The sequence below is a fragment of the Erythrolamprus reginae genome, chromosome Z (assembly GCF_031021105.1).
Source record: "Erythrolamprus reginae isolate rEryReg1 chromosome Z, rEryReg1.hap1, whole genome shotgun sequence".
NCBI classification, from domain to species: Eukaryota; Metazoa; Chordata; class Lepidosauria; order Squamata; family Dipsadidae; genus Erythrolamprus; species Erythrolamprus reginae.
The window spans coordinates 36,230,806-36,244,479 of NC_091963.1; the positions used below are offsets into that span (position 1 = coordinate 36,230,806).

Genomic DNA, 13,674 nt, shown 5'->3' on the forward strand with positions numbered 1-13,674 from the left:
CGAGTTTTCTTTAAACCAGTGGTCACCAACTGGTGGTCCATGAGAAAATTTTGGTGGTCCGCAGAAAAATTATTTGCATTTTTTATACTGCACTAAACACTATTTATCTTTTTAAAAAATCATATTAGGAGTCTGCGGGATTTAAAATTATGAATTTAGTGGTTCCTTAGGTCTGAAAGATTGGTGACCGCTGCTTTAAACACATCTATTTCTAGAATGCCCCAACTGGCTGTACCTGAAATTGCCTTCAAGCCCTTTGGGGTAATCACTGCTTCACAGGACCCTGGGAGAAAGATATAGGACAAGTGCTGTAATTAAGAAGTGGAATACTTTTGTTAAGGTCCTCCCACTGCCCCCCAAACCCAATCACAGAAAATCACCAGGTATTTTCGGCCAGAGCTAACACTGCTCATCTTGATTTTTCAATATACTCCCTAGAAGAAGATTCGATTTTTTATTATTTCTTAAAATATACAGTAAAAAGCATGTGGGCAGTAGCAATTCAAGTTAACTACAGGAAACCACGCAGCAAATGGCCTTCCTCATCCCTCACCAACGCTCCGGGGGTGGGGGAGGACACGCACCTGCTGGGATAATATCTCTTGAAATCGTGAGTCTGGGGAAATGAGCTGGCAGAGGGAAAGGATGCCATTTTGGAAGTACAGTACATTATTCCCCAGATGGGGAGAAACTCGGGTCTCATTTCGCTCTCTCCAAATTACAAGCTCTTCGTCCGCCCCCCCCCCCTCACACGCACACACATACCAGAATAGTTCACCTGTCCTTCCTCCTCCTCCTCTGTCGGAGAGAAAGAAGCCAGAGATCCCCCTACCTCCCGATAGCTGCTTAAGGCGGCGTTATTTAGGTGGCTCCTGACCAGCATGCGCAGCCCCGCCCTGCGGCGGCGGCGACAACCGTAACCACTGCCTCGGGAAGAACCTGTTTTTCCAGCCTCGGGGAACCGAGACTGAATTTGAGCAGGGCCTTGGCCAGAGCTACTCACGCGCAGAGCACCTACCTCGTCCGCGGTTTTGCTAGGGAGAAGATAAGCCGTGGCGGTTGCGCGCGTCCCGCTCCGATGCCGGTGGCTCCTCCTCACCAGGGAGCCCCTCAAGTCGCTCGACCGCTCCTTGCCTTCCACTGACGGCCAGGGACGCCAGCGACTTCCCTGCCGTATACAGCGTCGTCGCGTCGTCCGTTCGCCTGGCCACCACGGTGGCTCCAGGTGTTCCAGCGCGGCGAGCGTCACAAAGCCTCCGCCTGACAGCAGAACGGCCTTGAGCAGAGTGGGGCGGAGCTTCGCTCGCAGCCTCCGCCACCAAAGGCCCTTCTACTTTTTTGCGGGCTTGAGGGACGCGCTCCGCCCTGACTCAGGCGAGCGAGCGGGGCTTCCCTTCCTCCCGTCGCTCGGGGCTGTCTGTGGCGGCCGGGCTTCCTGCTTTTGTTCTTTCTGTGCCCTCGGAGCACCGGGAGTGACATTGGCGCTTGGAACAACCCCTCCAACCCCGCCCCCCGTTCTGCATAACCTTAAAGATTTTTAAAAGCCTCCTAAATAAGAGAACGGTGTTCTCCTTCCTTTGCCGTCGACGTCACCACCGTAGCAATAAGCAGGTGAAGTGCTTACAATGATTGCTGCTGAATTTGGATTCAGCATCTTTCCCCCGTGCAACTCCCCACCCCCACCCCGCACTCCCAAATTCGGCCGTTAAAACATAAGACTTCGGCCATAGAAAAAAGGGTTTTCTTTTTGTGGCAAATGAGGAAGGAAGCGGATTCCAGTAGTCAGTAAAAAGTAAGTTACACAAAAGTTTGTCCTTTTATCTAACCAACATCTTATTAGACAACGCGGACGTACAAGTTTTCGAACCTTTCTTCCGAAAGACTTAAAACACAATTGCGTGTAATATGAATTGATCTGTATTGAATAGATTGAATTTTCCACTTCCGATTCTCATTTGTCAAGACCTTGCAGCTATAAAATATTGCCTTAAGTATTGCTCACAAAATCATTCGCTGTAATGTCCTTCCGGCCAACGACTACTTCAGCTTCAACCGCAACAACACAAGAGCATGCAACAGCTTCAAACTCAATGTTAATCGCTCCAAACTTGACTGTAAAAAATATGACTTTAACAATCGAGTCATCGAAGCGTGGAACTCATTACCGGACTCAATAGTGTCAACCCCCAACCCCCAACATTTCTCCCTCAGACTCTCCACGATTGACCTCTCCAGGTTCCTAAGAGGCCAGTAAGGGGCGTACATAAGTGCACTGATGTGCCTTTCGTCCCCTGTCCAATTGTCTTTCCTTTCCCTTTTATCATATATATTCTTTCCTTCCCACCCACTTCTCTTCCTCTTTACTTCCTATCTTTTATATATCACTTAATGTCTATTCTCTTTCATATGTATTGTATATTGGACAAAGAATAAATAAATAAATATATCCTTTGCTTTGTGAAAACACTTCCACCTTTTAGCATCTCCTGGGATGTCACAATCTTTATATGTACAGGTTCTTACAGTAAAGGAAATATATGAATTATATTGTAATAACTAATCATTCCAGGATTTTCCATATTTTTAGTACTTCAATTTTTGCACTCTCATATCTTATTACATTAGTTCTGTATTCCTACTTCATTTTTCATGGTTTTGATAAGTAATATATGTGCAACTAATAATAAAAATGTAGTTACTATGTTTTTGACTCTGAAATGAAATCCAATTAAATGTGTTTTTATTATAAAAATCTTAACTGTGTACGCTAAGGTTATTCCGTCTATCAAACTGGAATACCATGTTAGCCCCTATCGTTTACTGAACTTCCCTGTCCTATACATGATTTTTAAAAAACAATATAACCATTTATATTAGCCTTGTGAAATTAGAACTCTTATTCTGGAGAAAAATGAAAAGATCCTTAAGAGTTGACATTGACAGGATGACACATAATCAGATTCAGAATTCAATCAAGATAAGTAGTTGAGTAATTCTGTATACTTTATATTCATATAAGCAATTTACACATTTAATGTTTTTAATACCATTGCATGTTCTATATGTAGGATGTGTCATTATCACTTTGAATTAGCATGATAGCCAGGAAGACATTTGATTCTTTTATTCCTCAAAAATTCCTAAATAGAATTACTTATTCTGTCTGAAAAGTAATGTAAACCTGAAGCAGAAAGTAATTGTGCTTAGCAAATAACATATTATCAATGATATTTTAAAATTACCAGTTAAAATAGAATATTTAAAATATAATTATTGAAATTATGGGCTGATTCTGATAAAACAAGATAATATGATTTTTGTATATAATTCAGAACCATTCTTTTTCTCTATTCCTGTTTGCTTCAAGGGAAGCTAAAAGTGGCCTGAAAACTGTTTTCACCGAACTACTGAATCAATGGTATATGTGAAAATAAATGACTCATCAAGCATTAGCAGGGAAAGTAAGTATATTTTATTTATTTATTTATTATTTATTTATTTAGATTTGTATGCCGCCCCTCTCCGCAGACTCGGGGCGGCTCACAACAAAGTGAAAAACAATTTATAACAAATCTAAATTTCTACTAAAAACATTTTAAAAACCCCATTTTCTAAACACACATACATACACACATACCATTCATAAATTGTATATGCCCGGGGGAGATGTCTCAGTTCCCCCATGCCTGACGACACAGGTGGGTCTTAAGGAGCTTACGAAAGGCAAGGAGAGTAGGGGCAGTTCTAATCTCCAGGGGGAGTTGGTTCCAGAGGGTCTGGGCCGCCACAGAGAAGGCTCTTCCCCTGGGGCCCGCCAACCGACATTGTTTAGTTGACGGGACCCGGAGAAGGCCCACTCTGTGGGACCTAATCGGTCGCTGGGATTCGTGCGGCAGCAGGCGGTCTCAGAGATATTCTGGTCCAGTGCCATGTTCTGATAATTGAACTGTTGCCTCAGGTTGCATGGCATTTGTTCTGAATTGTTCCTACTCTGATAATACTATTTTTGTAGCAAGGAAACACAAATATTACTTATAGTCTTATTTGCTTTTTATATTTATAGAGAAATATAATAGATCGTAGAGAAAGCAATATATTCCTATTTTGTTTTAACCATGAAATTGCAAGTTCCTGTAGTTAACCATGAAATTGCAATTATCCAGAGAAATTATATAATTCATTTAAGAGGAAAATAATACAGTTGTGTTCTATGCCAGGGTAATATTAAAAATAAAATTTTAAATACACAATTGTTGACTAGAGATACTTCAGCATGTCTGCTGCAGATTTTTTTCCTTAAGCCATATCAATTCTACACTTAGATCATGTTTTTAAATTCAAGAAATCTAATTGTTCCCAGTACTTCTGAAGAGGTTTTCTCTTTCTAGAAAAGTCTAAACTCATAGAATTTCCTAAAAGCATTACTTTATCCCGAGTTTACATCTACTGAGTTTATTCTAGGATGAGAAGAGGGAGAGTGATAGAATGCTTCAACTTACAAAAGACTGAAAGAAAAATGTTATATACAGAACACTTAAAAAAACCCATTTAAAAATAATTAAAATTTAATTAACTTTAGGGTTTACAGTGGTCTACTTTTCCCCCCTAAACATAGTCTTTTAGGTAGGGTGAGGGAATGTGGATCATGGTATGCTATTGGAAATGTAGCTGTGGCCTGTACCCCTCCCTCCCTCTTTCCCTCCCTCCCCCCCCCCTCTCTGTGTATTTACATATAGCTGCCTGTAACAAAACTGGTTTGTCCTAGTTCAGAGGCCAGTTCCGAAAATAATATTTTAAGAATAATATCTGGGTAATGAAATAGTACACTTGGATTAAAAATGGAAAGTAAGTGGGTTTTTGGTAAATTTTAGTAAAATAACATTTCTAAATAAAATTGTTAACTAAAAATACTATGTTTCCCCCAAAATGCAATATATCCCAAAACTAAAATCAATTTTTAGGGTAGGCATAAATATATGCCTTGCCCTGAAAATAACCCTAGTGGAGGGGTGGGCATGGCCATTACAGGAGGCAGCTCTTCCTTTCCCTGATCATCTCATGTAGGTTCAGCCCCTTAATTGCTGCCCTCTGATCAGCTGAGCCAGTAAGGGCTGTGCAACACAGCCCAGATCTCCAGCTGCCTGCCTCCTCACCCTTTTCCTGCCAATCATTCTTTATTTGGGATCACAGTATAGGCACACATCTCCAAAATGCTCCATCTGAAACCTTCAGCCTTGTAATTCTGGGAGGGTCGTCTGTACTGTGATCCCCCTCAAAAAAGAAGTGTGGGTGGGTGAGAGAGATCGATCCAACCTCAGAAAGTTATCCATAGATGATAGCAATGTCATCTTCATCCCTCTCCTCTCTCACACACCTACACACACAGGTCCCTCACCTCCCCAACCCTCCCAAGGCAACCACGTCCCTGTGAACTCTTGCATCCCTGCCCCTTCTGCCACCCACGGCACCGACTGTAGATATTGAGTGCTTACTCTTGTGCCATGGTGGCAGCCTGTCTACTCTCACCTTTGCATCCAGGTACCGCATCCGCATAGCCGTGCTATCGAGAACCCACCACAGCACCCCCAGTACCAGTATTGCCACCTTAGGGCCAATGTTCCCTCTAATTTTTTTGGGTGTGGACGGAAAAGTTTTGTGTCTGAGCGGCAGTCCCTTAGGGACTGGGCGGCATAGAAGTATAAATTACACAGCAAAATGTCTGTTAGAGCTGCCGTTGGCATGGTTGTCCAGCATGTCGCTGCTGGGTGCCTGGAAAGAGTAAGTGGGGCCTGTGGCAGGAAGGGAGGCAGGCAAGAGTCCTGAAATAAGGCGCTCCGGTCGGTCAGCTCTCAGGTCGGGGAACCGTGGGACAAGTGGAGTGGAGAAGAAGTGGGGGGGGGGGGAGGGAAGAAGAGGCTTCCAGCGACTATCACTATTTCCAGAGTGGCTGCTGCCCTGGCTCAGGTTTGGAAGCCACAGGGGCAGAGTTTGTGGAAGATTCTTTTGAAATCTTTCTTTCTCTTCCCAAACTCTGCGGCTTCCAAACCCCAGCCAGGGCAGCATCTGCTCTGGGAGTGTGCTTTCCCACTCCATGTTGACAGCTGGAGCTGGAGTTGGATCCTGCAGGGAGAGATGGCCCAGGCCATGCTTCTGCATGGGTACTAGTAGTGGGTGCTAACGGCATTGGCTACGAGCTCCTAAAGGACCTGGAGCTCACTGGCTTCACCCACATCGATGTGGTGAGGCCTGGGAGGCGCATGAGCACTCACACGGCTTGGCACCTTTGGGCCCTCGCATTTTATACACACGCTGCGGGAGGCAGGCATTTATGCAGCTTGGCACCAGGCGTCATGCGGCTCTGCACCAAGCCTGGAAGACAGGAACTCATGCAGCTTGGCACTTTTGGGCACCTCGCTTTCTGCACATGCGCTGCAAGAGGGGAGAAGCTTGATGGCAGCGCATGCAGTGAGCCTCTCTGTTGGAATCCTAGCTGAGTGTGCAGACCACTCGTGGCTTCCTGCACCCCCGAAATAATGACAACCACCTAAAATAAGGCCAAGCCCTTATATTGGGGTTCAAAAGGTAAGACACTGTCTTATTTTCAGGGAAACATGGTAATAATGACATACGCTATCAAATACTCCTGTAGTATAAGCTATTATCACTATGTTATGACAGTATATCACTTGAAATTCCCTAGTCAAATAATATAGCCAATTTAAGTTATTTGTATTACTATTTAAAAAACTATCAATGCAATGGCTAAATTGGTGTTAGTCCCATAGTGGGCAGAGTTGTGGATTATATCCTTTTCCCTTTCTCATGTTTCACACCTTTATTATTAGGGAAGTGGCAACTGTCAAAAACATAAATCTTAGATTTTACCTAGTGATAATAAGAAAGCAACAAAAACATATTAATCATCTTATAGCTGTTTGACATATTAATAGAGAAAGTTAATTTTGCTCTGCCCATCATTGAATGGCTATAGCTGTTTGCACAATAGGAGTAGCTCTTCAACTTTGATACCGCTTCACAGTGCTTTACAGCTCTCTCTAAGAGGTTCACAGAGACATCATATTGCCCGCAACAATCTGGGTCCTCATTTTACTGACCTCTGAAGGATGGAAGGCTGAGTCAACCTTGAGCTGGTGAGGTTTGAACTGCTGGCAGCCAGCAGTCAAAGCTATTGGATTTTCTTATTTCTGCATACAGTGCTTCCCAAGATTTATTTCAAGGTTTTCCCCTAAGCCTTAAATATATATATTTACCTCTCATTTCTATAACTAACATAAATTACACTTTTTGACATTTCTCAATAGAGTGTAAAAAGTGTTTTATTTTCTCAAGAAATTTATCATCAATGTAATTCACTTCCAAGGCATCTCGATAAAATAAATAGATTCTATAAGAAAATTACTAAGCATGCTTGAAAATAGATACAACAAACATATTTGAAATTCTTCAGCATTTTCTCTGCAATTTTTTGTGGCTTCCTAAATATTTGTCTTGTCTTTTATTTGAATTGGTATCCTTTAATAGGAAATTTGCCTGAGAAGAAGCACAGAGAATTAGGAATTATTCTAATAAATTAATGCTAGAAACTTATTACATATACTTGTATTCATATATTATATGTACAGGTACTGTAGTTCTCACAACCATTTGTTTAGCGACCATTTGAAGTTACATTGGCATTGAAAGAAGTGTACAATTCAAGGACTTACAGTTGCAGTATTCCTGTGGCCTTGTGACCAAATTCAGGCACATGACAACTGGCAATGGTTGAAGTTGTCTTAGAGAGTCATGGAATTGCTGTTTGTGATCTTGGCCAGTGTCCTATGTGATTTACTTAACAACTGAAGTGATTTGCTTAATAACTATGGAAAAAAGATCATAAAATTGAGCATGACTCAATCACTTTACTTAGTTAATCAATTTGATATTTTTATCCTAATTTTGGACATAAGTTCATGGCTACCTGTAACAAACATTAGTAATCTGTATATTGCTTAAAACAGTTTGATGTAATGAACTTTTAAATTGAGTTGCCATATTATATATTTAATTAAAAAAACTAATTATGTAAGTCTGTAGAAGAAATTACACAGCAAAATTTCTGTGTAGGCATCTGTGCTGTGATTTTCTCCCCATTATTTGAGCCTTTCACTCTTCCTCCCACCATCAGTACAGCAAAATGATTTTTAAAAAGCTGCAACATTGAAACAGGTGAGAGAGGACTTTGGCACAACCAGCAAACAAGATACAGTGACAGAACAAAAGGTATTTTTTCTTCAGAAGTAGTAGATGGTCTAAAAGGCAGGAAAATAAAGCACCTTGCCACAGAAAGTCAAAAGGATATACAGTAGTCCCTCACCTATCGCTGGTGTTACGTTCCAGACCTGGCCGCGATAGGTGAAATCCGCGATGGGGAATTTATCGACTGATAGTAATTATTTAAGTATTTATATTGTAATTGTTTGGTAAGTTTTCATTGTTTTAAGTGTTTATAAACCCTTCCCACACAGTATTTATTTTAGATACAGTATTTAAATACAGTATTTACAATTTTAGATATTTTTTTTTTGAAAAACCTGCCGATCGAGTTCGGCGGGCTGTTTAAATCTGCCGATCGACTTCCTCAGAAACCCGCGAACCAGCGAAGATCCGCGAATGATTTTTCTCATTAATATTTCTTGAAAACCCGCGATGAAGTGAAGCCGCAGTAGGTGAAGCGCGGTATAGCGAGGGACTACTGTATATATATATTTTTTAATGCAAGAGCTCCATATGCTGGCCATTAACAGGAAAAAGAAGAGAGGGATAGGGACTTAAGACAGAACAGAGTTAAAAAAGAAATGTTGATGTGTAATTGTAATGTATGGTACTGATTTTTGTTTGTTTAATCTTGAATCAGTTCTTGAAGCTATCCTGATTCTTAGGGACTACCTGGACAATCCCTGAAATTTTCTTGGCAAGGTTATTTGGAAGTGACTTGCCATTGCCTTCTTCCTTGGACTGAGAGATAGGTCATCCTGTTGGCTTTGTACTCAAGGTAGGACTAGAACTAATGGTCTTCCAGTTTCTAGACTGACGCCTTAATTACTACACTAAACTGGCTCTCTTATAGATAATTGTAATAATATACTGAATAGTAATAGTACAGTATAGAATATAGTATAAACATTGCCATAATGTATTGTAATACCGTGTTTCCCCGATAGTAAGGCAGTGTCTTACTATCTTTTTACCCCCAAAAGCCCCACTGTGTCTTACTTTGGGGGTATGTGTTATATTGTCCCGGGCACCGGGGCCGGCTCGTCTTCGGGCTTCGGCCCGGGCGAGGCCTCTTCTCCTCCGGGCGGGCGGCGTTAGGCGGCGTTGCGCGGCTGCCCATCGGGCCTGGCCTCCATCCCTCCTGCGCCGCGGCGGGGCCGGTCCGCGATGCGCGTCCTGGGGGGCGTCCGGCTGGCCGGCTCCGGAGGCTGCGGCTCCTCCCGCTGCTGCCCAACGCCGAGGATGCCCCGCGCCCAGCCCGGCTACGGCAGCAGGCAGGCAGGCAGCCCCAGGCGTGGCGGGGAGAGCAAAGGCGGCGGCGGGAGTAGCGGACGCCTCCCTCGCTTTTAGTACCGTGTTTCCCCGAAAGTAAGACATATGTCTTACTTTCGGGGTATGGCTTATATTAGCCGACCCCCCTTAAACCCCCCATATGTCTTACAATCGGGGGGGTCTTACTATCGGGGAAACACGGTAGTAATTATATAGTAATAATATTGAAATAGCAAGTGAATACAATTTTAGAGCACTCAGAAACTATATTTTTACAAGCTAAATATCTCTCCAACAAACATAATCTCCCTTATAAGGAGATATAAAGAAACCACCTGTACAGGGACTACTGTTTTTGTCTCTTAAATCTCAGTTAATCTAGAATCCATGAGTCACAATTAGTATCTTTTGCTATACATTAATTACCCAAAACACAATGGAGCTTTCTTTAGAAGGTGCTGACGAAGTGTCGATAACATGGATTCTATCAATAATTTCAAACCAAGAAAAATCACTGCTTCCATATGGTCTCTTCTGTAAAGATGCATAGTACAGAGGAATGTGTAATTAAAATGTTGATTTAATTATATTCCACATAATTCTCATTTTATAAAAAGATATACAGTATCATTTTTGGACATAATTACAATAAGCACCTGGTCTCTTTGATTCTTAGTTTTTAACTGACTCATAATTTTATCAGAATCACTTGACAATTAACTTAATACAATATAAGTTTTAGTTCCTTTTTATTTAATCTTTATATCATTATATACTTCTTTTAAGAACACTAGATTTTATCTTTAATGCATACCTGACTGACTATGATTACCTTTATATTGATAGAGATAATCTATATTTTTTCTCCATCTTACTGCTCAGATCAGGTGAGCTAAGGTTTTTCTTTGTGTACATATTAATTTCTTTAGGCTTTATAAGTGATAATCAACACCTTGAATTACATTGAGTAGCCTACTAGGATTCTGTGCAATTAGCAAACTAGAAGTGAATATATAGAGCAGTGTTTTTCAACCTTTTTTCTTCAAGGGAACCCTTTGGTGTCGTCAGATTTCTGGCGGAACCCTGGTTGAAAAACACTGCATTAAACTGTCCATCCTGAAGCTGAAATAGAATTCTCTTATTGGCCAAGTGTGATTGGACACACAAGGAATTTGTCTTTGGTGCATATGCTGTCAGTGTACATAAAAAAAGATACATTTGTCAAGAATCATGTTGTACAACACTTAATGATTGTCATAGGGGTCAAATAAGCAATCAAGAAACAATCAATATAAATCATAAGGATACAAGCAACAAGTTACAGTCATAGTCATAAGTGGGAGATTGGTGATAGGAATGATGAGAAGACTAATAGTAATGCAGCCTTAGAGGATGGAGGCAGAATCAGCAAGTGCTGCTACTGCGTGGGGTCCATGGCTGCGGAGTAGCAGAGAGAGAGTGTGTGTGCGTGTGAGTGAGTGAGAGAGAGAGAGAGAGAGAGAGAGAGAGGGAGAGAGAGAGAGAGGGCTGTGCTGCGTACCCTCACCGGGAGTGCTGGGCCTGAATGGGGCAATAAGTGGAGGCTGTTCGCTCCATTCCACCCCCTTTCCCTACCCATTTTTTGGTGGGTGTGGGGGCTGGTGGGAAGGTTGCAGTGAAGGCAAAGCCAGAGTGAATGCCTTCCGCTCCACCTTCCTCTTCTCCTGCCCTCTCAGGCCCTGAGCGTGAGAGGTGTAGTAGGGCATGCTCTTTCAGTGCCCTGTGCAGGGAAAAGGGAGATAACGAGTTGGCCACTTGGCCGAGCATGGCGGCATGTACACAGGTGTGGGAAGGAGACGCGTGGAGAAGTGGGAGAGAACCTTGAGCCGCCTGACGCGCCTTGGCCCTGGATTGGGAAGCTCCGCATCGGAGGTGCTGGAGAGGCAACCGCTCCCGCCTCTTCTTCTTTCTCATCCTCCTGCTGCTGCTGCAGCCCATGCTTTGGCCCCACCACTGCAGCGAGGGGCTAGAGGGGTGCTGCTGCTGCTGTCAGCACCAATGCCGCCACCACTGCCACTCCTGCTTGACAGCTACTACTGCTGAGCATGATTGATCTACTGGACATGAGATGGAAGAAGAGGATGTGCCGCTGCAGAAGCGGGCGTGATTGAAGGGAGGGGACTGCCTTGCCTTTTTATTAAGTTGCGGAACCCCTCACTGGCCTTTGCAAGAACCCTTGGGTTCCACGGAACCCTGGTTGGAAAACAGTGATATAGAGGCCCATAATTACCATGCCTCTGCATTCTGGTCCATTTGCAGCATCCAGATGGTCTTCATGGAAAACCCCATGTAGAGCACATGTGATAGTCTAACCAACATTACTGAGTAACCATGAGCAGTTCTCCCAGGTGCAGGTAAAGGTTCATTTGATAGAATTGAAGTCCTCTTGGCCATGATTGTCACATGCTCTTCAAACAGAAACTGTGAATCAAACGGAACTTCCAATTGCTCAGAATAAGAAAGTGCAACACACACATAGGCAAGAGATGGAAATATTCCATTCTGGGATAAGGAGACCCACAATCATTTATCAATTGTCAAAATTGAATCAAATCTTTCAAAACATTATGCCAAATCACAATCACAGACAGTGGAACATAATATTTACAACATTGCTTGGATGTGATGATGGGAGAGACACAATTGAAAATCATTACTGATAGAATTGCACCCGATGGCTCACATGTGGTTACAACAAGTAAAATTGTATTTATAGTTTGGGATAAATTTGTTGGAATAAACTTTGTGGTTTGAACTTATATAAAATTCTGGGTTGCAATCAATCTGAGCATTTCTACATCAATGTGAGCCAATCATCCCTTAACTATATTAACTCAAAACTGTTAAATGTTAGACTTGTAAAGTTCATAAGTATTATTGGGTTGCAACTGGATGCTTGCTTTGATTTGGTTTGGGTATGGATTTTAGTATTTTAAAAGCCAGTTTTCTACAGAATTTGTTTATCTATGTGGTATCAATCTCTGTTAACATACTTAACTATTTCATTTTTGGAAAACTAAATAACAAGAATATAAAGTCAATCCTCATTATTCTCATATTGCAAATTTTCTTCCTAAATTTTTTATGTCATCTCAAATCAATATGGTGGCGCTTTCATGGACATTTCTAGAATGCACATGTTATGTATGGCTGTATGTGGCATGAATTCGCATAGCTGCCACTGATTGGCTAGTCTAGCAACAGGAGAAATAAACTGTTATTGGTCAGCTGGCTACAGGACAGCCTTCCCTGTAGCTTGCTGGCATTCTGTGTTACTTTCAGCTACTGCTAAATAAAGGTACTGAACTGCTCCTACATCTTGGCTTTGCATTCCCACGCAATCTAACAGGGAATTTGAGAAGAGTGACACAATCATTCCCAGCTGAAAGTTGAACAAGATGATGCTCTACCTCCCTGTTTCACAATGTGGGGGTGCAGTGCCACAGGGGGACAATTTGATTTTTGACGGGGGCAAATGGAACCTTGTTTAAACCAAATTAATGGCCTTTTAGGCTTCCTCCATGTGAGCAGTTCACTTTTTGAATAATAAGAACTATATGTCATGGAGGTAGGGGGACATCAGGATTTGAGAGATGCTTAGGTGGGGCAATGGCAAAAAAAGGTTGGGAACCACTGCACTATCTTCTTATTTTAGTTTTTCTCCTATGAACGAGCATTCTGTATTTCCCTGAGACATAAGGTTTTACTATTTGCTAATTCAGTGTTTGCATCTATTTTAGAGAAATAAGAACAAAATCTGAGAGTCAATTGGATTTCAAATTACAAGTGACCCTACTAATTTAAATAAATGTATCCCGATAGCAGAGTTTATATGTACAGTTTTTGGTTAAATGTAGATCTATGCACTTTATCTGTTTTTGGATGAGTTTCATAAAAATTGCTTTTATTCTAAGTAGGAGAATTAAATGCGAAGTGTTAGGAGTATAAGTCAAAAGCACATTTCTCCATTTTTGAGTCTTGAATTGTTTAGTATTAGAAAATGATATCTATTGAAACAATTTTTGTATATATTGTAAGTTTTTTCCAATTTTTTTAAAAAATGCACATTTATTTTAACTAGAGAAA

General features: G+C 41.7%; 1 protein-coding gene and 1 long non-coding RNA gene across 23 annotated transcripts in view; one reads left to right on the forward strand and one right to left on the reverse strand.

The window, feature by feature from the left end:
* The window catches only part of ICA1 (islet cell autoantigen 1), a 63,281-nt gene extending 61,705 nt beyond the window's left edge, over positions 1–1,576 (reverse strand). For 4 of the 22 annotated variants that reach the window (XM_070727998.1, XM_070727995.1, XM_070727997.1 and 1 more), the window contains exons 1-2: positions 766–898; positions 236–283 (exon numbers count right to left, since the gene is read on the reverse strand). In XM_070727998.1, the coding sequence (XP_070584099.1) occupies positions 236–283; positions 766–883 (166 nt within the window). In that variant the 5' untranslated portion in view covers positions 884–898. Of the gene's footprint in view, positions 1–235; positions 284–380; positions 435–765 lie in introns of all 22 variants that reach the window. The other 18 variants (XM_070728007.1, XM_070728003.1, XM_070728000.1 and 15 more) reach the window with 16 other exon arrangements.
* On the forward strand, positions 953–9,055 carry LOC139153713 (uncharacterized). Its single transcript, XR_011556874.1, has 3 exons — positions 953–1,792; positions 3,368–3,461; positions 8,918–9,055. It is a non-coding gene; the product is annotated as an uncharacterized lncRNA (long non-coding RNA).
* Positions 9,056–13,674: the final 4,619 nt, after the last annotated feature.